Source organism: Xyrauchen texanus, chromosome 31 (assembly GCF_025860055.1).
Source record: "Xyrauchen texanus isolate HMW12.3.18 chromosome 31, RBS_HiC_50CHRs, whole genome shotgun sequence".
Classification (NCBI taxonomy): domain Eukaryota; kingdom Metazoa; phylum Chordata; class Actinopteri; order Cypriniformes; family Catostomidae; genus Xyrauchen; species Xyrauchen texanus.
The window spans coordinates 23,389,614-23,412,289 of NC_068306.1; the positions used below are offsets into that span (position 1 = coordinate 23,389,614).

At 40.8% G+C, this 22,676-nt stretch overlaps 1 protein-coding gene across 8 annotated transcripts in view; it reads left to right on the plus strand.

Annotated features, from left to right (window-relative positions):
* LOC127624938 (ankyrin repeat and KH domain-containing protein 1-like) overlaps positions 1-22,494 on the plus strand; it is a 63,973-nt gene extending 41,479 nt beyond the window's left edge. For all 8 annotated transcript variants that reach the window (XM_052099864.1, XM_052099862.1, XM_052099863.1 and 5 more), the window contains 28 exons: positions 1,250-1,344; positions 1,439-1,676; positions 3,113-3,304; positions 3,390-3,499; positions 4,358-4,445; positions 4,620-4,747; positions 4,855-4,998; positions 5,116-5,218; positions 5,549-6,463; positions 6,801-6,934; positions 7,051-7,162; positions 7,252-7,397; positions 7,570-7,712; positions 8,233-8,446; positions 9,646-9,821; positions 9,966-10,128; positions 10,249-10,344; positions 10,474-10,590; positions 12,250-12,415; positions 13,609-14,104; positions 14,437-14,592; positions 15,149-15,298; positions 17,288-18,960; positions 19,070-19,243; positions 20,426-20,680; positions 20,868-21,043; positions 21,231-21,395; positions 21,924-22,494. In XM_052099864.1, coding sequence (XP_051955824.1) covers positions 1,250-1,344; positions 1,439-1,676; positions 3,113-3,304; positions 3,390-3,499; positions 4,358-4,445; positions 4,620-4,747; positions 4,855-4,998; positions 5,116-5,218; positions 5,549-6,463; positions 6,801-6,934; positions 7,051-7,162; positions 7,252-7,397; positions 7,570-7,712; positions 8,233-8,446; positions 9,646-9,821; positions 9,966-10,128; positions 10,249-10,344; positions 10,474-10,590; positions 12,250-12,415; positions 13,609-14,104; positions 14,437-14,592; positions 15,149-15,298; positions 17,288-18,960; positions 19,070-19,243; positions 20,426-20,680; positions 20,868-21,043; positions 21,231-21,395; positions 21,924-21,983 — 6,785 coding nt within the window. In that variant the 3' untranslated portion in view covers positions 21,984-22,494. The remainder of the gene's footprint in view (positions 1-1,249; positions 1,345-1,438; positions 1,677-3,112; positions 3,305-3,389; positions 3,500-4,357; positions 4,446-4,619; positions 4,748-4,854; positions 4,999-5,115; positions 5,219-5,548; positions 6,464-6,800; positions 6,935-7,050; positions 7,163-7,251; positions 7,398-7,569; positions 7,713-8,232; positions 8,447-9,645; positions 9,822-9,965; positions 10,129-10,248; positions 10,345-10,473; positions 10,591-12,249; positions 12,416-13,608; positions 14,105-14,436; positions 14,593-15,148; positions 15,299-17,287; positions 18,961-19,069; positions 19,244-20,425; positions 20,681-20,867; positions 21,044-21,230; positions 21,396-21,923) is intronic.
* Positions 22,495-22,676: the final 182 nt, after the last annotated feature.

A 22,676-nucleotide genomic window follows, 5' to 3' on the forward strand; every position in this document is an offset into this window, starting at 1 on the left:
CCACTCCAAAGTTCATGAAGTGGGGTTTTTTCCCCTGCAATTTTCAACACATTGGTAATAGATGCTGCAAAGACATTGACTTAACACTGAGCAAGGACAGTCCTCGGAGAGCATGCTTGACGTCTGCATGCTGGTGTCTTGTGTGCTTACACGATTGTGCCTCGCAGAGTATGTGTGCTCTCAATATAATCATGCTCGCTTGTCTCGGAGTGCTCTTTTAGAAGACTGTGTTCGCTTCCTGTAATTTTTGGCCTCTCTCGTTTGTAGTCTGTTTGAACTAACATTATAAGAACAGCACTGGTGTGATCGGGCAAGTGACTGTTCTAGCAAGTCTGTCCCAGGGCCATTGGACAGTCCTTTTTGTCGAGCCTTGCAAATATTTAATTAATTCAGTGTTTTGGGGGTTTAATAATCACATTGGGCCATGTGGCAAGCTACTTATCCGGAGATGAAAATCTACCATCAAAAGCACAGAAACGGCAAACTAAAAGCTTGATTTAAATGGATGCGTGAAATTGGGAAAAGACAACAATGTATTACTACTGTGTTGTAATGTGATGTTTACTGTAATTAAATTAAAAACAGATGATAAATATATTAAAGCAATATCTCACATCTGTGATGTTCTGTTGTGCAGCACAAAAAATATCTTAAGTAATGTTTTGGATTGTGCTATAAGGATTTTGTCCTTACAGGACATTTGATCAAAGTTTTAATGAATTAATCTGATTTGACACTGTTTTAATAATAACATTTAATTAAACTGTCAAAAAAGAAAAAATAACCATCCAATAAACACAATATACATCATGACTGCTCATGTATTTTTGCTTAAATATTAAACATTAAATGTCCTGGAAAGTTGTGCCTTGAAAAGAGTGGGAACCTGGATTTATTTATTTTATTATACACCTTTTTCCTAATATTCACTGTAAATAAACATTCATTTAAATCTGAGCATGTTCAAACCAAACTGAAAGTAATAGATACTGATTATTGTGAATAGTTAAATCGTGCATTTTTCTATTCGTCACACTTTTGTTTTCAACAATGCAGGAGTATTCTAATAGCAGTGGAGCATGTAAATGTCATTTAAAATAGTGATGTAACCAGAATATGGACCTTAATCAGAAAATGGTGCATGTAAATCTGGTCATAGATTTAAAATAAAATCAACAGTTATATTGTGTCAATGTCTTTAGTAGTTTTTGTGGTGGCACTCAGTGACCGTATTCGCTCTGTCTCTCAGGGCACTTGGACATGGTCAGGTTTCTGTTAGAAGCGGGAGCTGACCAGGAGCACAAGACAGATGAGATGCACACTGCACTCATGGAGGCCTGCATGGTAACACCACCTCTTATACACACTGTCCTGTAACTACTGTTTGTGCAGCTTGTTTAGTTAAGTTAGTTGTTCATCACGGTTGTGTCCTGTGTAGGATGGCCATGTGGAGGTAGCACGGCTGCTGTTGGATAGTGGGGCACAGGTAAACATGCCCGCTGACTCATTTGAGTCACCACTGACGCTAGCTGCCTGTGGGGGCCACGTAGAGCTGGCAGCACTGCTGATCGAAAGGGGGGCCAACCTGGAGGAGGTGAACGATGAGGGCTACACCCCACTAATGGAGGCTGCCCGTGAGGGCCATGAAGAGATGGTGGCTCTGCTCCTGGCACAAGGTACTGGTCACTGAGGCAGTTTCCTTGGTCATGTGGTGTTTGGTCCTTTTTTGACAGTAGTTTGTTCAACTTAAAAAAAATTTGTCTTAGACATTATTAGATTTAAACTCTACAGTAACGGAATGCCGGGGTGACATTCAATTTTTGCGCTATCAACAGCATTTCTGGCCTGCTGTTGATTAGCACAAAAATGTGGAATCCTTCCTCAGCTGGAAAATGTAAAACACTTGTACAATAATAAACTTAGGAAGCCATTGAAGCAAGCCATCAGCCCTGTAAATCACATATTTAGAATAGAAAAATGTACAAAACCTGTATGTCCATAGTTATATCCTAAATCTTTCCCAAAATTTTTTTTTTACTTTCACTTTGGTTTTGCGTGAGCACAGCAGGTAGTTACTGTAAAACAGCGTTTACATCATGTAGCCTCAGTCTTTTTTGGTCTGTGAATCATTTTCACAGAACTCAGCCATACATTTTAGGATATCTCTGGTGTAATTAGATAATAGGCATATTACATTATTAATAACACATTTTACAATAAGACTCAGTCTTGTTTTTAGTCGTGCTTGTCCACACACTACACAAATGATCACAGACTTGGTGTTTATCTACACAACCCCTCATCCTCTGACTGAGGCCTTGCACATACCAGGTATTAAGATGTGTTTTTGGTGATCCAATCACAAGTGTACAAGTGGGACACATCGCCATTACACCTGGTCATCTCTTTAGACCACTTGTATTCAGATTTTGAGGGCAGAGTCTCTGATTACCTTAATAATTATGTCTGTGAATTACTGAATGAAAATGAATTGCAAAAAAATTAAGTTAGGTGCTAAATACCGGCCCACGGTTTCTCTTAATTATACTTGCATTTATTAGAAGCACAAACATGGCATTTAGAGCAGAATTCTGCTCTGTTATTTTATTGGAATACATGTATTAACTAATCTTCTAATGACGTGACCATGTAAAATCTAAAAGTTATGTAATGTAAAACCCCGTTCACACCACAAATGACATCGAGCAACAAAGTGACACTTTGTCCCATTCATTTTCAATAAGAACAGAGTGACTTCTGGCGACACGAGTAACAGAGGTCTATTTGGTGAGCAAGAAGACAACGTTGAGAAAAGTTTAACTTTATACAAATGACAAGCGACATTCAGGAGTGACCAGGGACATTCAAATACTACTCCTGTTCTCATTTAAACAAGCTTGGTGTTACAGGAAATCAGAGTCATCCAGTCTGTCAACCCTGTCTTTTGACCTCTTAGAAAAACAAAACAGTCAATAGATGTGACATCCTCAACCAAAAATTGTTTAGAGTCAGTTAGTGAGATGCTGCTTTAAAATATATTTACAAAATAATATTCCTGAAATATTTCTTAGCAACTGTGAAATTGTTCAATACAGTATTTTGTTGTTTCAAGGTGCAAATATTAACGCTCAGACAGAGGAGACGCAGGAGACAGCGCTGACGCTGGCATGCTGTGGAGGATTCTTAGAGGTTGCTGATTTCCTCATCAAAGCGGGGGCGGACATTGAGCTGGGGTGCTCCACCCCACTCATGGAGGCTGCACAGGAAGGGCATCTGGAGCTGGTCAAATACTTGTTAGCTGCAGGTGAGGCCTTGCACCTGATGCATGTCTTGTTCCAAGATGCTACCTCTTTCATAATGAAAATATTTACAAACCGCTCTCTGTTCAGGGGCTAACGTCCATGCCACTACAGCCACTGGAGATACGGCTCTGACATATGCCTGTGAGAATGGACACACAGATGTGGCAGATGTGCTGCTGCAGACGGGGGCTGATTTGGTTTGTGGATTTTTTTAATTTCACCTTTCCCCTGATAGCAGTTTTTTAAAGCTTATATACAGTACTGTTCAAAAGTTGTGAAAAATTTATAGTGTGGATGTTTTACAAAATAATGCCATAAATAATTTTTATTAATCAGTTAACTTCATATAAAGTGAAGTAAACAAAAAACGTAATCCGTATTTGGGGTGACCACCTTTGGTCTTTTAAATGGCACCAATTCTCCTTGGTACACTTGTGCTCAGTTTTTCAAGGTTGTTTGCAAATTGGTTGTTACAAGCATCTAGGAGAACTTGCCACATTAACTTTTGCATTTCATTAAAAAGTAAAACAAATATTTCAGTTAATCAGGCCCCAGCAATATACATCTTAAAACATTGCTCATGGTGCAAGATGCTGAAAAAACAGCGAGATTCGATAGGCCAAACAGCAATGGCTAACGATGTCAGTCTGAATGTGTACATAGACCAAAAATATTGGTGACTGAATACTAAAACGCGTACTGTGTGAACAGCCCCATTTAAAATTAGATTGATTTGGTTGCTAAATGAATTTCCAATGGACTGTAGACCAGTGATAGGCTTAAGTTCAATGATATAGAATTAAAACATATATGATATCTACATTAAATGAAGCCGTGTTTTGTAATGTATATTCAATGATTTGCCTGTAACACAAAAATGTAATGTCTTTCAGTTATCTTCATATGGGGACTTTTCTCAGCAAATAATGATGTGCAGTTAATTATGATTAATTAATTGGTATATCATGTAATTCTATTATAGTTTTTAATTGAAGGACAGCCCTAGTTTTATACAATTGAAGCCTGTTGGTGCTAACTTGTATCCTTTCCCTCAGGAACATGAATCGGAAGGGGGCAGGACTCCACTGATGAAAGCGGCCAGAGCAGGACACCTGTGCACAGTACAATTTCTCATCAGCAAAGGCAAGCTGTGATGGTTTTAAGAAAACTAGTTTTCAAATCCTGACACTGAAAAATAACACTGTGTTATTAAAATATGGTCACTCCTTCGCATTTTATTTTTGCTTCTGTCCTATTTATGTGTGTTTTTGTTCCATTATACTTAGATATTAAATCATGCGTGTGCTTTGTCTGCAGGTGCTAATGTGAATAGAGCCACGGCTAACAATGATCACACAGTGGTGTCTCTGGCTTGTGCGGGTGGCCACCTGGCCGTGGTTGAGCTGCTGTTGGCCCATGGAGCAGACCCCACCCACAGACTGAAGGTGAGTTTCATTTTGATGAAAGGTTAATTGCATGAACCAGATGCTAATGGCTGCGATGTGGTCAAATGACCTCTGTCATAATTAGTGTTTGATTTTTCTGCTCACAGGATGGCTCAACGATGCTGATTGAAGCTGCTAAAGGGGGTCACACTAATGTGGTGTCCTACCTGCTAGACTACCCAAACAATATTCTGTCAGTCCCTGCCCCAGACCTGTCCCAGCTCACACCTCCCTCTCATGACACATCTCAAGTAAGCTGAAATGTGTTTCCCAATATCTGCCATAGCATCACTACAAATTACCCTCTTACAAGTTATATGACACGAGTACAGTTTTCAATGATTGTCGATTTTGTTTTATATGTTCAGGCCCCTCGAGTCCCATTCCAAGCCCTGGCTATGGTGGTCCCCCCCCAGGAGCCAGACAGAGTGCCCTCCACCATCCCCACATCCCCACCCATTACAAACAAAGGTTAGTTTGCTCTCAAATCCTTAAGAGAGAACCTTCAGAGAAAAGAGATCTCTGTTAAGATTCTCATTTGAACAGGTCATAGAATGTGTAGTAGATTTATTCTGGTAAACTGGATGTGTATGTATGTTGCTCATTCTTCATTAGTGAACTTCTGCTAGACAACTGATGGAGATCCACTTGGAGTAGTGAAACATCTTGAGCTTTAGAGAAATGCTAACTTTGGATTTCACTAAAATAACTGCAAGACTGTTTTAAAGAGTTGAAATTAAATACAGCAGGAGTTAATAAGCATGGTTTTGGGTTTAAGTATTCATTTGTTTTGTCTCTTAGGTGCATCCAAACAGAGGCTGAGCTCCCTTCAGAACAACTCTGTGGCCTCAGCTGGACTAGATGCTGACCTGCTGCCACCCTTCCACCCGTACCAGCCTCTGGAGTGCATCGTCGAGGAGACAGAGGGCAAGTTGAACGAGTTAGGCCAGCGCATCAGTGCCATCGAGAAGGCCCAGCTACGTTCGCTTGAGCTCATCCAGGGCGAGCCGCTAACCAAAGACAAGATCGAGGAACTAAAGAAGAGTCGAGAGGAGCAGGTCCAGAAGAAGAAGAAGATCTTGAAGGAGCTGCAGAAGGTGGAGCGGCAGCTGCAGCTGAAGACACAGCAGCAGTTCACCAAAGAATACATGGAGACTAAGGGGCTCAAGGATGAGCTGGGCCAGGCGGCAGGGGTGGAAATGCTCGGCACCCCCCTGCCCTTGCAGGCCACACAGCTGGGCATTGACTCTGAGAACGAGGCTAACCACAAAGAGGAGGACCACCAGCCCACCCCGACCAATGAGGAGGATGACGACGACGACGATGATGACGACGATGATGATGATGACGACGACGATGACTATGAAGAGGAGGATGACGAAGAGGATGTTGACTGTGCCAAGCTGCCACAGGTGGACACCATTCTCTACAGAGAGACAACACAGCCACCACCACCTCCTCCACCTCAGAATCAGGCCCTCCAGTGTCCTCCGCTGCAGACAAGCTTCGTTCCCATACAGCCTTTGGGCACACAGCAGTCCACAGACTTCAGTAACGCCGAGTACACTGGGAGCAGCAGCCCAGACCTACAGAGGGTGTTGCTGGGCCAGCAGCTGACAGGGTTGGGGCCAGGGCTTCTCGCACAGGCACCCGATGGACTCATGGTGGCCACGCCAGCACAGACGCTCACAGACACGCTTGATGACATCATGGCGGGTGAGCTTACTGTAACTGGAACAGAATTTGCTTCGCTTCAGGATGTCATTCAATCATTAGAAATTCATTAGCTGCATAATCATGGTTCATGGCTGTGATGTTAACTAAATGTGACTGGCTATTTACAAAAAGAGACTACTGTTTTCCTACTGTTTCAGTAGGAAATGTGTGAACAGAACAGTAAACTGGACACATCTAGCCATTTCATGCGGTCTAGCTTTAAACTTTTAGTTGCTTTTGGTGTTAATGCAAATGTAATGATTTAAGTACAAGGATTCATTATTGACGATGCTCTTTGCTGTTAAACAATGTCTCGTTCCATTCTTCCTCTTTGCAGCTGTGAACAGCAGAGTGCCTGTGGTAAACACTACAACCTCGCCCTCTCCTCAGCCCTCCGCACAGACGCCCATCAACACAGTCTCCCCATCCTCCATGCTCCCTCTGTATCCCTCAGTGGACATTGACGCACATGTAAGAAAGACCTTCCTCTTCTCTGCACGTAACATACAAAATTCAAGACATTTTCAAAAAGCTGACTGCAGAATTGTTTAAGCACTGAAAGTATTTTATTCATTCTTACCCTTCAGACTGAGAGCAATCATGACACAGCACTGACGCTGGCCTGTGCAGGCGGCCATGAAGAGCTCGTCTCAGTGCTCATAGCGCGTGGGGCCAACATCGAGCACCGGGACAAGAAGGGTAAGAGGCTCATTCAAATGTTCTGTCAAGTCAAAACACTATGGTAGAATTACAGAGATGTTGACATTCTATTATCTCTCTGTCCACAGGGTTCACACCCCTAATCCTAGCTGCCACTGCGGGCCATGTTGGTGTGGTGGAGATCCTGCTTGATAAAAGTGGGGACATTGAAGCTCAGTCTGAGAGGACCAAAGACACCCCTCTGTCCCTTGCCTGCTCGGGAGGTAGACAAGAGGTACAGTCACAAACCTTGCTCCACTACCATGATTTAGGACAAAAAGCCACACATTTAAAAGCTACTTTCATTTTTAGAATTGAAATTGTGTGTAATGACTCTGACCTTTCATTGTGCTTTGTTTTCCAGTTTAAATGATAGCTTTATGATTATTATTACTCTTTTATTGCAGGTGGTGGAGCTGTTGTTGCTCCGTGGTGCTAATAAGGAGCACCGCAACGTGTCTGACTACACCCCGCTCAGCCTTGCGGCCTCAGGGGGCTATGTCAACATCATCAAAATCCTCCTGAACGCTGGTGCTGAGATAAACTCCAGGTCAGAACACAAGCCTACACACTCCCGCCAACTTGATTAGTTGGCTTAAGACTCATATTAAGAGAAATGAATGGTGCTGTTAAGCGTTTTTTTTTATTTTATGAAATGACATGCAGAAAATGCCACTGTTCCATTGAAGATGTTATTGAAATAGGTTCCATGAAATATCATAAAAACATTGGCAGCGGTCAGTTTGACAGTTATCAGTTTAGGAATGCTATTTCGCTACTATGTCTTTTCACTTGTAATGTCACTGTACCTATACAAGGTCAGTTTTACTGTTCAGGTTTGCCGACATCAAATTGCATGTTTATTTTTCATACCTGGAATAGTCATTTTCTTTCTAAAAACAGTGGTTTACAAGCGTCTCTAGGGGGCGTGTCTTGTTCAGTGGCTAATTCTTGTGGACATTCTAAAACTGTTAAAATTGCTTACAGCACCTTTAAGACATGCTCCTTCTTTTACATCATAGTTTAGCTCTCTCCCTCTGGCAAATGTATAAACCCTGTTATTCTTTCAGGACTGGCAGTAAGCTGGGCATTTCTCCGCTCATGTTGGCGGCCATGAATGGCCATGTGCCTGCGGTAAAGCTGCTTTTGGACATGGGCTCTGATATCAACGCTCAAATCGAGACCAATCGTAACACAGCATTGACCCTTGCCTGCTTCCAGGGTCGTGCAGAGGTTGTCAGCCTGCTGTTGGACCGGAAGGCCAATGTGGAGCACCGTGCCAAGGTTTGTTCCCACCTAACTTCCTGCAAGTATGCCTATGAATATGTGTATTCTTATCTTTATATGAACCTGAGATAGTCTGGCTTTTAAATCTACCAAATCCTTAAATTGTGTTCAGTTGTAGGAAATAAAAAGGAAAAATGCTGTTTTGCTAGTTTAATACAATGCTACTTACCTTATTTTCTGAAAATAAACACATACAAATTGCATCTCTGTATAAGTCGCACTGATAGCACCTGCATGCAGCAGCCACTCAACTTCTCTTCACCGGTTTTAGAGCTCCTTGACAGTCTCAGAAGTCAAATGCGCTCTGTGAAGATTACAGTACCTCAAAAATTACACATCATATCGCTGTGTTTTTGCACTTGTATTAAACAGGAGTTTTCGCTTCAAGGAATCGTGTGTAACAGTTTCTCATATTCTTTTTGTTACATGAAAGAAATGCAACAAGTAAGCCACATCTGTTTAAAACATCTGTACCTCTATGCTGTGTACAAATAAAAAGCTTTTAGTCTGAGTAAAACAATACACCTGTTGTATTCTATTCATTTATTAACGTTAGCGATGGTGGTTATTTATGAGAAGATATTTGCAACACTCTTTGCAATGTATTAATAATCTGGTTCACTAACTAATGTTTTTACTACGAGTGTGAAGAAACATCATTTTGTGGGCATGTGAGTTGCATTTGAGAGCGGACAAGTTTTTTAGAACAATAATGTTATGATGGACAAAGTATTTAAACTGGTTTTATGAAGTACATTGTAAAGGCAAAATATTCTGAATTGGCAACTTAGAAATGCTTCTGCTGTCTCCATGTTTGATGTTTTCATCTGTTTTTGTTCATGTGTGTTTGACAAGCCAGCATCAGTTCCGTACAAATGATGTATGTGTGTATATATATATATATATATATGCAATAAGTCACTTCAGACAGGGAAAAAAAACTTGACTTAAATTATGGAAATTACAATACGTGTTAAACACTAAAAATCTAAATTTAATTTTTATATTTTTTAAAATGTATTTTTTTTTTTAAGTATAAATAAATTTTTGCGGTAATCAACATTATGCCACAATGAGCTTAACTTGTATTGAACCCAGAATATTCCTTTAAAAACTAGCCGAATGCTAAACTGGAGCACAATATTTGTTTATTGAAATGTCAAACTAAATGGTAAAGGTACCTTTCTTTTCTGCAGACGGGCCTCACCCCTCTCATGGAAGCTGCATCAGGTGGTTATGCTGAAGTTGGTCGTGTCCTGTTGGACAAAGGGGCAGATGTCAACGCCCCTCCGGTTCCCTCCTCTCGCGACACCGCTCTCACCATTGCTGCAGACAAGGGTCACTACAAGTTCTGTGAGCTGCTCATCAGCAGGTGTGTCTTTATGATTGCCTGCTCTGAACACTTCATGCACTACATTCTTCTTATATGGGTTTCCCTCACAACATGTAAGATATTTTAGAAAGTTTCATCTCTGGCAGTACATTGATCTTGTTGCTTTTTCTTTTGTTTATACAGAGGGGCTCACATTGATGTGCGAAATAAGAAGGGGAACACCCCTTTGTGGCTGGCTGCTAACGGAGGCCATTTTGATGTGGTGCAGCTGTTGGTGCAGGCTGGAGCTGATGTGGATGCAGCTGACAACCGCAAGATCACCCCCCTCATGGCAGCGTTCCGCAAGGTAAACTGTTTACCTTAAAGTTCATGGCCACTGGAAGTTTTCTTTTGAGAAGATGATAGATGGAGAATGATTAGAATACACCACCATGAAGCACTGAGATGTGTCTGGATTGTTTTTTAGGGCCATGTAAAAGTGGTGCAGTACTTGGTGAAGGAAGTCAACCAGTTCCCATCTGACATTGAGTGTATGAGATATATTGCAACTATTGCAGATAAGGTACAAAGATCATTGCAAAAACCAGCTGCCTTTGTCATGATCATGTGGAATGTATCCTGGGAAGAACAGTTCCATGGCTTGATTTTTCTTGTGAGCCTTTTATTCATGCGTTTGCATTCCACTCTGTAGGAACTGCTGAAAAAGTGTCATCAGTGCATGGAGACCATTGTCAAAGCCAAAGATCAACAGGCAGCTGAGGCGAACAAGAACGCCAGCATTCTGCTGAAGGAGCTTGATCTAGAGAAGGTTCGATTTGTCTTAAGAGGTTGACCATAATAATCACATATTGTGTTTCCCCTAGTGTTTTTTCAGCAGCGGTACGTTTTTACGCACGACGGTGGAGGAATAGCTTTAAACGTCCTTGGAATCATTCTAGATGGGTTATTCATGTTCACCTTGTTGTGTGTGTTTACTGGGTGCTTTTGAAGGGCTCTGCGGTTAAAATGTACTAAAACATAGAAACATTTACAACAGTCTTACCTAAATCTCACGGGTGTTACAATTCTTATCTCTAGTTTTATTCAGATAGAATATAGCCTAATTATGGTCCTCCGCTTCAGTCATTTGTTTCTCAGCAAGAAGTTATGCAGTGACAGTTATGTGCTGACTTTTTGGCAGATACCTTTTAACAAAGACTTTAACTGGTAGTAATACAATTTCTGTCATGACTCACCCTGAGTCCTGTAGGAATTTCTCTCTTCTGTGGAACACAAAAAACGATGTTAGGCACAATGTTAGTTCCAGTCACCATGCAGTGTCACTATTTTTTTTTTTCCATACATTCTCTAACATCTCTTTTTGAGTTCCATGGTAGAAAGAAAATCAGAAACTTTTGCAAGTGATAACAGAATTACTATCACTTTAAGAGTTCAAGTCAATACTCAACAGTTACATTAAAATGGCCATTTAATGTTGTCAAAATACATTGAATATTTTTAACAGATAAAATCCTGAGAACTTTGCTTATATTACATGTATATTAAAGATAGAAAATTATGCATTTTCATTATGTATATTATTATTATATTTTTTATATTATTAGTATTTATGCATATTTTTACATACTAATTAAAATGGACTGACAGGTCAGAGAAAATACCAGTACAGTTCAGATGGAGCTCCAGAGAGATTGAGATGACCGATGTAACAGGTGTCTAATTGTTTTTCTTCTCCCTGCTGTAGGTTCTCTTCACCCAGAGTAGTTCTGGTATCCATTTACACAAAGCATTTTTGCTGTGTCTGCCTTTCTTTTCAAATGTTCTATAATATGAAATGAGGGAGCATTATGAAAATGCGGTGATATGAAAGGTGGGAAAACAAGATCACTCCGTTGCACGCTTGCAATTTTGACAGCTTTGCTTTGTTGATTTTAAACAGGAGCAGGATATTTGTATCTTATCACAAGCTTACAGAGACCTGGTACAATGCCGTTCGCACGTCAAATCTTAAGTTCAATAAATATGCAGCAAACTTACTAGTGACTTACTTTCTGCGTGCGCTTACTCGAAACTCAAGCGTTCAGTGAGGTGCGCGCGAGAGGGATAGTGGGATGCGGATGAGCTGATTTACTCACATTTCTCCATTGCAGGACACACTCACGTTGAACTGCTATATGGCGATGTCACTTTGATAACGTGTATGTATTTGTGTGTGCAGTGGGGTCCATTTCATGCCAGCCCCATTTAACAGCGTGCCGTGTAAAAAGCAATTACGTTGTGTAAAGAATATTAAAGAACCTTGTGAAATCTCAGCTCAGCCGTACACCTCTGCTGAATGCATACAAGGAAAACACTTACATGCCTAATGTGCATTAATTTAGCTAGTGGTTGATGGTCTTGCTGTTATTCATATTGGGCAGCAGAATGTGGTGTCATGGTGAACTAAATCTTTATTGTTTGATGACAGTCTCGTGAAGAAAGTAAAAAACAAGCTCTGGCTGCAAAGCGAGAGAAGAGAAAGGAGAAGCGCAAGAAAAAGAAGGAAGAGCAGAAGAGGAAGATGGAGGAAGAAGAGGCTAAAGTAAAAGAGGTGTTTTCTGAGATGCAGGATCAGAAGGATGACTCTGGTGAAGGTGAGTTGGTTCATGCCCAAAAGTTGTATAGAAAACATCATTCTAGGGCTGGGAGATATGACTACATAAATTGTCAATATTTTTCTCTGACTATATTCAAAATACACAGTATACTGTATATATCAGTAATTATGTGTTTGCTATGAAATGGCTTAACAGTTATGGGTTTTTTTTTCTAAAGGAGGGTTGCCACCATTTTATCCAAACAGTCATTGTAGTAGATTCAAAAGTCACTGTATAGAAATCTATTTAAAAATAATGATGGCATGTTTCCCACAGTTTTTCACTTAATGAACACGAGGAGAATGAGATTGAATCATTTTCATTTATATGCACTTTTGTATTTGTATTCCACATACAATGATGCATAGTAGCTTAATAAAATGCATTAATTACCTTCATATATTTTTAATAAAACGTTTTTGCTGTACAAAAAAGGTGTACAAAAACTTGACTTAATAATTTTTTGTAACCCAGTTGAATATTGCAATACTAAATTATTACTGTGATACCCAGTCAGGATTATTATTATAATAATGATTTATTATTTTTATTATTTTCAGGATTAGATTTTTTTTATACCAATGTAATATATATCTGTCCCATTTACTTCACCTTCATTTGGAGCTTTTATTTTGACACTGAATGTGTTTTGTGTAGTTTACTATGTTCTGCATCTGGTGAAATGCTGTCTTCTCAGTTTCTGTTATACTGTGCAACAATTTTAGATTTATATAATACCTTGATTACCAATGTTTTGAATGTCAGGAATGCTTGAACCTGCAGTACTTAGATTTTACAGTGTATATGAACTGCTCTGAGAGCGCTGAAAACATTAGCTCTGCTCATGCACATAGATCAGCGTGTCACCAGTTTATTCTGAAGTGGGCACAGATCATGTTTAGCTGTCTTTATATCTGCATTTTGATGTTTTTGCTTTTTATTAATTGTGCAGCCCTGAAGGATTATGAAATTGGTCTGCTGGTGCACTCTTTATGTACAAATAAAAAGTGCATTAAAATCATTGTGATATCCACAAAATGTTATATTGTCAGAAAAATCATCATCATCATTATTATATTGTGAATGTTTGATATATCGTCCAGCCCTACATTACTCTCTACAGTTTTTAGTTTTGTCAAGGCATCCAGTAGCATCATGTGACCCCTTTTTGTAATTTTTTTTTCCTCTAGAGTTGGAGGTGCCTATTGAGCCCCCAAGTGCTACCACCACTACAACCATTGGTATCTCCGCTACCTCCACGACCTTTTCCAACACTTACGGTAAAAAGCGAGCAAATATTGCCACCACGCCAAGCACCAATCGCAAGAGCAAAAAGAACAAGACCAAGGATTCTCCTAGTGAGCCCATAATTCTTCAAGACCCACAGGTGGCGCTGGCACAGCAAATGGCAGACAAAAACAAGATCCACGGAGAACCTCGTGGGGGTGGGGCAGCGGGAGGCACCAGTGACTCTGATAATCTGGACAGCACTGATTGTAACAGTGAAAGCAGCAATGGCAGTAAGAGTCAGGAGCTTGGAGACCCACCATTATTATTGTCCTCTTCATCCTCTGCCCCTCTGGGCTCACACCAGCCCCAGATTACAAGTGAAAAGAGACAGGTGCTATCACTGCAAGGCTATCGTGAGGAGAAGGTCACAGTGTCCATCTCCAAACCACAGCAGAAGTAAGAGTTTATCTACTACTAGCCACTGTTGTATGGGTTTATTGTGCAATTGAAGTCACAATTGCTTAGTGCAGCTGAAAATGGCACATCATTGCAGCATCCAGAATATGTAGAGTAGACATTTAACAAATCTTACGTATTTTTAATTGTTTATTTTCTTGAACTTTGAAGTGAAAATTTGGCAAGTAGAAAAGTCCATTCATTTGTTTTGGTTCTATTGTCATTGAATCAGAACAAAAGCCAGCATGTCATATTTGCATTTTGCTGCTCCTTGTTAAAATTGTTCATGGAGAGCAAATTAAACATATTGATGTATTTTAATTTGCTAACAGATCTTATGAGCTCAACAGTGACTTGACTCCCAGTTCCCTGCCCTCCTCGTTCAAGACCATTTCACTGCCAGTCACCTCGCCCAACAGTAAGATGAATCTCACTAGCCCAAAAAGGGGTCAGAAGAGAGAAGAGGGGTGGAAAGAGGTGGTTCGGAGGTAAGGGGCGCACAAATATTTATTTATTTTTGTATGCTGTTTTTTTTTTTTTTACCTTAAAGGAATAGTTCACCCAAAAAGGAAAATTCTCTTAGAATTTTTAACCATCATGCCATCCCAGATGTGTATGATTTTCTTCTGCAGAACTCAATATTTCAGCTCTGTAGGTCCATACAATGCAAGCCAAAATTGTGAAATTGAAGAATGTGAAAGATAAAGTTGACTGAGTGGGGAGGAGAATTTAAAGTAAAATTTGTACATTGATCTTTTTCTCACCCACACCGATCATATCACTTTTGAAGACATGGATTTAACCACTGGAGTCTCATTGATTACTTTAATGAAGATGTATTTGATTTTTGAAGCTTCAATATTTTGGCATCCATTCACTAGCATTGTATGGACTAACAGAGCAGAGAAATTCTTCTAAAAATCTTAATTGTGTTCTGCAGAAGAAAGTAATTTATACACATCTAGGATGGGGAGTACATAATGAGAGAATTTTCATTTTGGGGTGAACTAATTGTTTAATTATGCTTTTATAATGTTTCCACAGATCAAAGAAACTCTCTGTGCCTGCCTCTGTCGTGTCTCGGATAATGGGTAGAGGTGGCTGCAACATTACAGCTATCCAAGACGTTACAGGCGCACACATTGATGTGGACAAGCAGAAGGACAAAAACGGAGAGAGAATGATCACAATCAGGTACAAATAAGGCTAAAGGTGCTCGGAACATGTTTAGAGTAGTAAAATAATACAGAACTGTGCAAAAGTTAAAGGCATTTGTGGAAAATGTTGTATAATGTGTATTTTTCAAAAGTAATTATAATTTTTATTTATCAATAAACTTCACTGAAATGCAGTAAATATTAAAAATTACTTAATGTTTGGTTTGAACCAGTGTTTCCCACAGAATTCAGCTCAGCCCATATAATATATTAGTAACATTTTAATTTTTAAATGTATTTAAAAAAAAAAAAAGATATATCTTTTGCAAAAGTTTATCTGTAGCAATAATACAGAATATAAAATATTATTATTATTATTATTATTACATCCAATGTAGTAATAATCATTGTAAACAAAATAATGGTTATTAATACTACAATAAGAAATTACAGAAATATATTGCAATTGTATTATAATAATAATAATAATAATAATAACAACAATATTATTTGTAATATACAAGTAATAATTCTCTAATAATTTTCTCTTTCTCTCTAAACTTGTATGTGGCCTTATTATGGGATCTAGTTAAAAACTGCAGGAACTTTCTGTGTGAACAATGGCCTTTGAATGAGCGCCTATTAATTCCAAATATGGTGAAATGCTCTCATCTCCGCTTCTGTCCACAAAAACCTGGTGCCTCATGTATAAAACGTTGTGTAGATTTAATACTAAAAGTGTGCGCACACACAAAGACAAATTTTGTGTACACACAAGTTTTCAGATTTATAAACTACATTCTCCACAACCTGCGCCAACTTCCCTTAGAGGAAGATTGCACGAACATGCACGTGATTTATTCCCCACCCCGTATCTTCCTAGAAATAACCATATATAGAGTGTACAACGACTGCTTTTATGATGCATTATCTCATCTGCATATAATTACCATATGAATATTGCCATATATTTATATTCTGCATGTAGGTTATTATATGAAAAAGCAGAGTTTATCATCTATCTTGAGAGTTCATTACTTGGCCAGTTGGAGTTGCCAATTCACAGACATCTGTAAAAGAGTGCGCACACACAGTCAAGAGTGCGCACACACAGTCAAGAGTGTGCGGACGGTGAGCACATCTACACTGTTTATTTTTTTTTTATTTTTATAAATCCATTGTGTGCGAGAAAAGTTGCGTATGCACATTTCAATGCCTGTTTTGATTTGTATAGTTACTTGTGGCCAATTAGAGTGAATTTAGAGCACTATAATAGCACACGTTACCGAACCAAATCGAACGCAACATATTCAGATTAAATTCACAGAGCTGCGCACAAGCAGCACCTTGGTCGTTAAGACTGGTTAAATCACAGCCCTTTGCATTTTCATATTTACACATGTCCATATCTCTATTTGAATTTTATGAATCGTTCAGCCCTTTATAATGCAATAGAAAGTAGAGTTGTTTTTGCAGTATTTCATGGCATGTGCTTGATCTCATCACATTCAATTCAGACTGCAAGCTCACAACTTTGGTATCAGTGTTTTGCCATGGCACTGGAGATTCAGTAGTGACTGAGTCCTGCTGCTGAAAAGTGGTGCAGGATACACTGGTGTGACCACCCTATTCTTTTAAAACAGCACCAATTCTCCATGGTACACTTGTACACAGTTTCTCCAAGTTTATGGCAGTATGGTTGTTCCAAGCATATTGGAGAACTTGAGACAGTTCTTCTATGGATATAGGCTGTCTCAGTTGCTTCTATCTCTTCATGTAATCCCAGACTGACTCAGTATTGAGATCTGGGCTTTGTGGGTGCCATACCATCTGGTTGTTCCTTGTTCTACTTCTGTTTTATTTGCAATTGCAATGTTTTGATGTTTAAAATTGATATTTCTTATTGATATAAAGATAACAGATTAGATATAAACCATCTTAAGACAAATGTTGGAACATTTAATGTGCCAAAGACTTGTAGTACTGTATGAAATTTCTTAAATGGGCTCTCTTGCTTGGTTTGCAGAGGTGGTACAGAGTCCACAAGGCATGCTGTGCAGCTGATTAATGCACTGATCCAAGACCCGGCCAAAGAGCTGGAAGACCTGATCCCTCGTAACCACATCCGGCCACCTGGCGCCAACACCAAAATCAGCTCCACCTACACAACCTCCACTGGGGCCACTAGCACTACTGCAGCCTGTTTAAAAGGCCTGCCATCTGTGCTGCCCTCCTCTAGCATGTCTTTCCAATCCACCGCCAACTCAACAGCTCAGCAGGCTGGCAAGTTAGGCAAAAGTATGGCACCTGGTGTCAGGCCCCCCTTCGTTTCTTTGCCACCACTTGCTTATGCTCATCCTCAGCTGGCCCTTCTTGCAGCCCAGACTATGCATCAGATCCGCCACCCTCGTTTGCCCATGGCGCAGTTTGGCGGCACTTTCACGTCCTCCCCCAATACGTGGGGCCCATTCCCTGTGCGCCCTGTGAGCCCTGGTAGTGCTAACAGCTCGCCCAAACACAGCAACTGTTCTGCTACACGCCCCACCATCTCGGCTCATGCCCATAATGATCACCCTGCTGCTGCATCCTGCATTTCAGCTCCCACTGGCTCCACCACGTCTCCCATCAGTACTGTACCTACCAACACCCCCACACCTTCCTCTGTTAGGAAGCAGCTTTTCTTGTCAGAGCCCAAGTCAGGGGCTGGAGTAGCTGTGCCCACTACCGGCAGCAGTGCTCCCTCAATGCAGGTAGCTGGCTCTCCCATCAGCTGTGCTCCCACCACCCCTACAACCCCTCCACCTGCACCTGTGCCCATTGCTTCACCCTCACATTATCCTCCACCCACCAAGCTAGAGCCAGTCAGCCTCAGCACCCCTGCTAAAGAGAAGACCTTCATTGAGCATGCTGCACCTGCTGCAGGTGCTCCATCTGATGGCTCCAGCCCCTCCGCTCCCCTGCATTTCACTTCATCTCCGTCAGGCCCCTCAATGCTGGCCGTACAGCCTGAGAGCCGACAGCAGCTTCCGCCACACTTTCCCTCCAGCACAGAACCCAGTTCTTCCTCGTCTCAGCCAGGGTCATCTCACCCTGTCTCGCGCCTACCCCCTCCCACCTGCAACAGCACAGTCACTAACACCAATAGCACCTTACCTCATTACGCCACCCTCGCTGCACCCAGTGTGTCCCCACGCATGCAGCCACATGCACACTACTACACCTTGGCTCCAGGTGCCTTGCAAGAGCAGCAGTCTGTGTTTGTGCCTCCAGGAGCTTCACAGGAGCCGCTCAAACAACCACTTCAGCAGCAGCAGCAACAACAACAGCCTACACCTCAGCCTAGCCTGGCTCCGACAGGTATGCCCCCTCTCTCTCTTCCAATATCCTCCACCATGGGCATGATTAACGGCTCTCAAATGCACCTGCACAGTGGAAAACCGCAATTGCCCCCCAACTTTGGCCCTGCAGCTCTCTTCAGTCACTTCAGCAGCATCTTCGACAACAATCAGGTGGGCAACAATCAGGTTTGGGGGGCCTGCCATCTACCTGCACGCACCCCACCTGAGCAATCCTACAGTGCCCCACCTACCACCTACATAGGGGCAATAGGGCAAATGGAAAGTATCATGCCGCCTCCTGATGACACAAAAGCTCCAGGGTATCGCTGCTCCTCACAGAGGATGGTCTCCAGCCCGATTGGTGAGTGCTGTCTGTAAATAATAAGTTCTCTTGCTTAAGACCTTTCTATTTATTGGAGATTCTAGTCACATATTTTTTTAATAAAGCACTTGTGTTCTCTCTGAAACAGGAATGCATCCAGTGGACCCCACATGCAACTCCATGTCCTCATCTGTTGCACACACCAGCTTTACCACAAGCATGTCAGCCAGCCCTGTTATCCTTCACGGTCCAGCTCCTGTGGGTGCACCCTCCTTCAGCCGCCAGCACTTCTCTCCCCATCCCTGGAGTGCCTCTACTTCCTGTACGAAAATGTATTTCTTCCTTTTAATGCAGATATACCAAGCACATCTCTTTTTATTAGGGCTGTGAATCTATAAAAAAAATATTTAACCAAGAAATCACAAATTTATCTGTGATTTAATTGCAAATTCACTATTAAATTGTGGTGCATGATCCGTTTCAACAAACATTAAAAAAATCATAAATATACTTTCTCAAATTACTTCCAAGAAATCGGTTTGTCACCATTTAATTTAATTTAAATATATATTTATTTAAATATGTACATGTACAATTTTTATATATATATTTTTTCAGATATTTAATTAGACACAGTTTTACAGGTATGTATCATTGATACAATATCTGTATTCATGCCATAAAATTAGTGGGCGTGATGTAATTACAATTTGGGCAAAATTTTTTGGCATTTTCCAGAGGACTTTTTTAATGGGATAAAATGGGCAGATTCATTTCATATCAAACTTTATTGAAAGGAGAAAATTAAGTGTACATTGCCAATGCATTATTAGACACTATACATACAGATATAAAATGTTTTGAATGCTGAAGTTTAATTTGCTGAAAATATCAAAACTATATTTTTTTCTGGCTGCCATTCAGTCTCTACAAGTATACATGGCTGCATCTTGCTGAACGGCCAGGTCGTTCAGTCTCTATCGTGCGAACGCTGGGTCTCTGTCGAAGTTTTGCTTTTGAAACGTGTTCAGATGAATGTCAGTTAGCATTTTTGTGCGATGTGAAGAGATACAGCAGCAAATCCGCTTGTGTTAGGATGTGCAGAGTCAAGTGAGTACCTCCTGAAAATGTATATATGCGAATGTTAGCGACAGAAAGTGGGGGAAAACATAGAATTTTTGCATATTGTACAAAATTGCCTGGGTTTGTTCCACGCAGGCAGCAGATATCCTAATCCAAGCCTGCCAAGAACAACTCGGGACACCTTTCTGTTATTGCGTGAAGTTTAAGGAAGAAAAAAAAATGGATACTGCATTAAGTGCTTTAATTTTTATCATGTGTTAAATCTCAAATTAATTTCCCACACCTACTTTTTTTATTATTCAAGATTACAGTGGTCATGTTTTCTTTTGGATGTCTTTTTTTATATTAGATCTAATCAAATTGTCTATCTTTTTCCCTGTGTCTGTCTCTCTTCCTGTCTAAATTATTGTGGCTTGCTTAGGTGAGTCTCCAGTGCCATCTGTGTCCTCTGGGGCATCCTCACCTCTTTGCACATCTACGGTGACTCCTGCACTGATCCAGGTGAAACCCAGTAGCTCCAACCAGCAGGACCGCAAAGTGCCCCCTCCCATTGGAACAGAGCGTCTGGCCCGCATCCGGCAAACCGTCTCTGTCAATCACACCATGCTGCCCACCAGCTACACACCACCAGTTGGACAGGGTGGTATCTGGTCTTTTGGAGTGGGCAGTGCCTCTGGTAAGTCTGCAGCTCAGACATTCTACCAGTCAGTATGTTACAAAATATGAAATATTGGTAGCAACAGTTGCAAATGCAGTACCTGTTGTGATTGGTTTTGCTTAGGCAATCCTTTTTGCTAAATGTGGCGATCTGGGAAAAGGTATTGGTGTTGGTAAATAAATAACTCTGTCTGCGTTGTTCACAGAGACAATGTCAGGCTGGTCTCAGCCCCTGATGGGAGGGCCAGTGATGCATCAGCAGATGCAGGAGCATTCTGCCTTCTCCCAGCACCAGGCTATGGAACGAGATGACACTGGGATTGTGGCTCCTTCTAATGCTTTCCACCAACCCCTACCCACCAACTTCATGGATTTTCCAAAGGTGTGGTATTAACTTAATGAACACACCCTGCATTTTGACACATTCTTTTAGAATATAATTTAAATCCCAGAGCTTATCTTAGTTTTTTTTTTCCTTGTTTATCTAAAAACCTACATTTAGATGGTCATTTTTAGTTCAGTTCAAAAATCTTGATTGGTATTCATTGTTTTTATTGATCAATGCCTAGGGGCTGCCAATGTCAATGTATGGTGGCACGATGATCCCTCCTCACCCTCAGATGGCGGAGGGTCCTGGAGGCCCTCTATACAATGGTCTACACACATCTGACCCTGCCTGGAATCCCATCCTAAAGGTTGTTCCCAACTCTGCTGAGAATTCAGACCCACAGCAGGTAATGGCTCTTTAGGGGGTCGCACACCGGACGCGTCTGGCAGATGACATGGCGCGTTCTAAAATTAGAAACAACTGTTTTCAATCAAGGTATGCACACCGCCGCCATCACTCGCCATCTATCGCCTCCAAGCTACGACTCTGGAGACTGCTTAAACTTCTGCCATTCCACTGAGCACAACTTGCATATTTTCCGTGAAATTCGACCCAAATCGTTATAAAAGGACATATACAAAACAATACTCAATAGCATTGTTCATTCTCAAATAAGGCAAAAACCTCGGGAACTTTTGTGTGTACTCTCTGCAACCTGAACCACATTAACATGCCCTGTGTTTGATACCTGTGCCATATCCTAACCGTGATGCGGTGTGGCACTTCTCGTCCAGTGTGTGACCGCCTTTAGTTGACCTCTGCTCCCACTAGAAGTGAAAGCAGACTATTATGTGAGTTTATGCTCACCACTGAAAGTGTTTATAAATTGGAGCCCCTTTTGCTGTACTGTAACTCTAAATCCTTGTTGTTGCAGGTATGGCCAGGTACTTGGGCCCCACATGTGGGAAATGTGCATCTGAATCATGTCAACTAAACACAGTGATCGAGAGGCCTAGGAGCAGTAACAAGAAACATGTTAAAAACAACAAGATAATTACTTAATTACTGAGACGTGGTATTAACCTAGATGTGTCCCCCCAAAAAAGTTGTGAAATTTGAGACCTGGACTCCCTCGATGTGCCTAACTAAAAAGAAAGAATCCAGTGTGGGATTTAACGTGTTTACCACAGTCTATGAACAAATCGATTGCCTGTTCAACAGGATACATTCGGAGTAGTATAGCCATTTTGACATACAAGCCCCACGTAAAAATTGTTTTGGTCAGCAGGGCTCAATAGGACAGTGCGCTATTTATACTTGGCCAAGAACTAGATGATTGCATAAAGAATGAAATCAGACCTTTTAGAGTGGTAAATAACTGTATAATTGTTTACAAACTGAAAAAGGGTTAAAATGAGAGTAAATTTCATGTCGTATAGTGGCTCTACTTTATGTAGCCTGTATTAATGTGAAATATTTACCTTAATATTCAATAAAAGGTTGGAAATGTATCTGGTGTGTGTGTGAAAGTCACTTTGGTTGATACTTTGCTTTTGTGAATCTAGAAGTTAAAAAGAACATTGCTAATACTGGAACTGGATAAAGACATGAAACCTAGTTTAGTTAAAGACATGAAACCTGGATGGGAAGTATGGCATTTTCTGCAAGACCACTGAATGATGGTTCT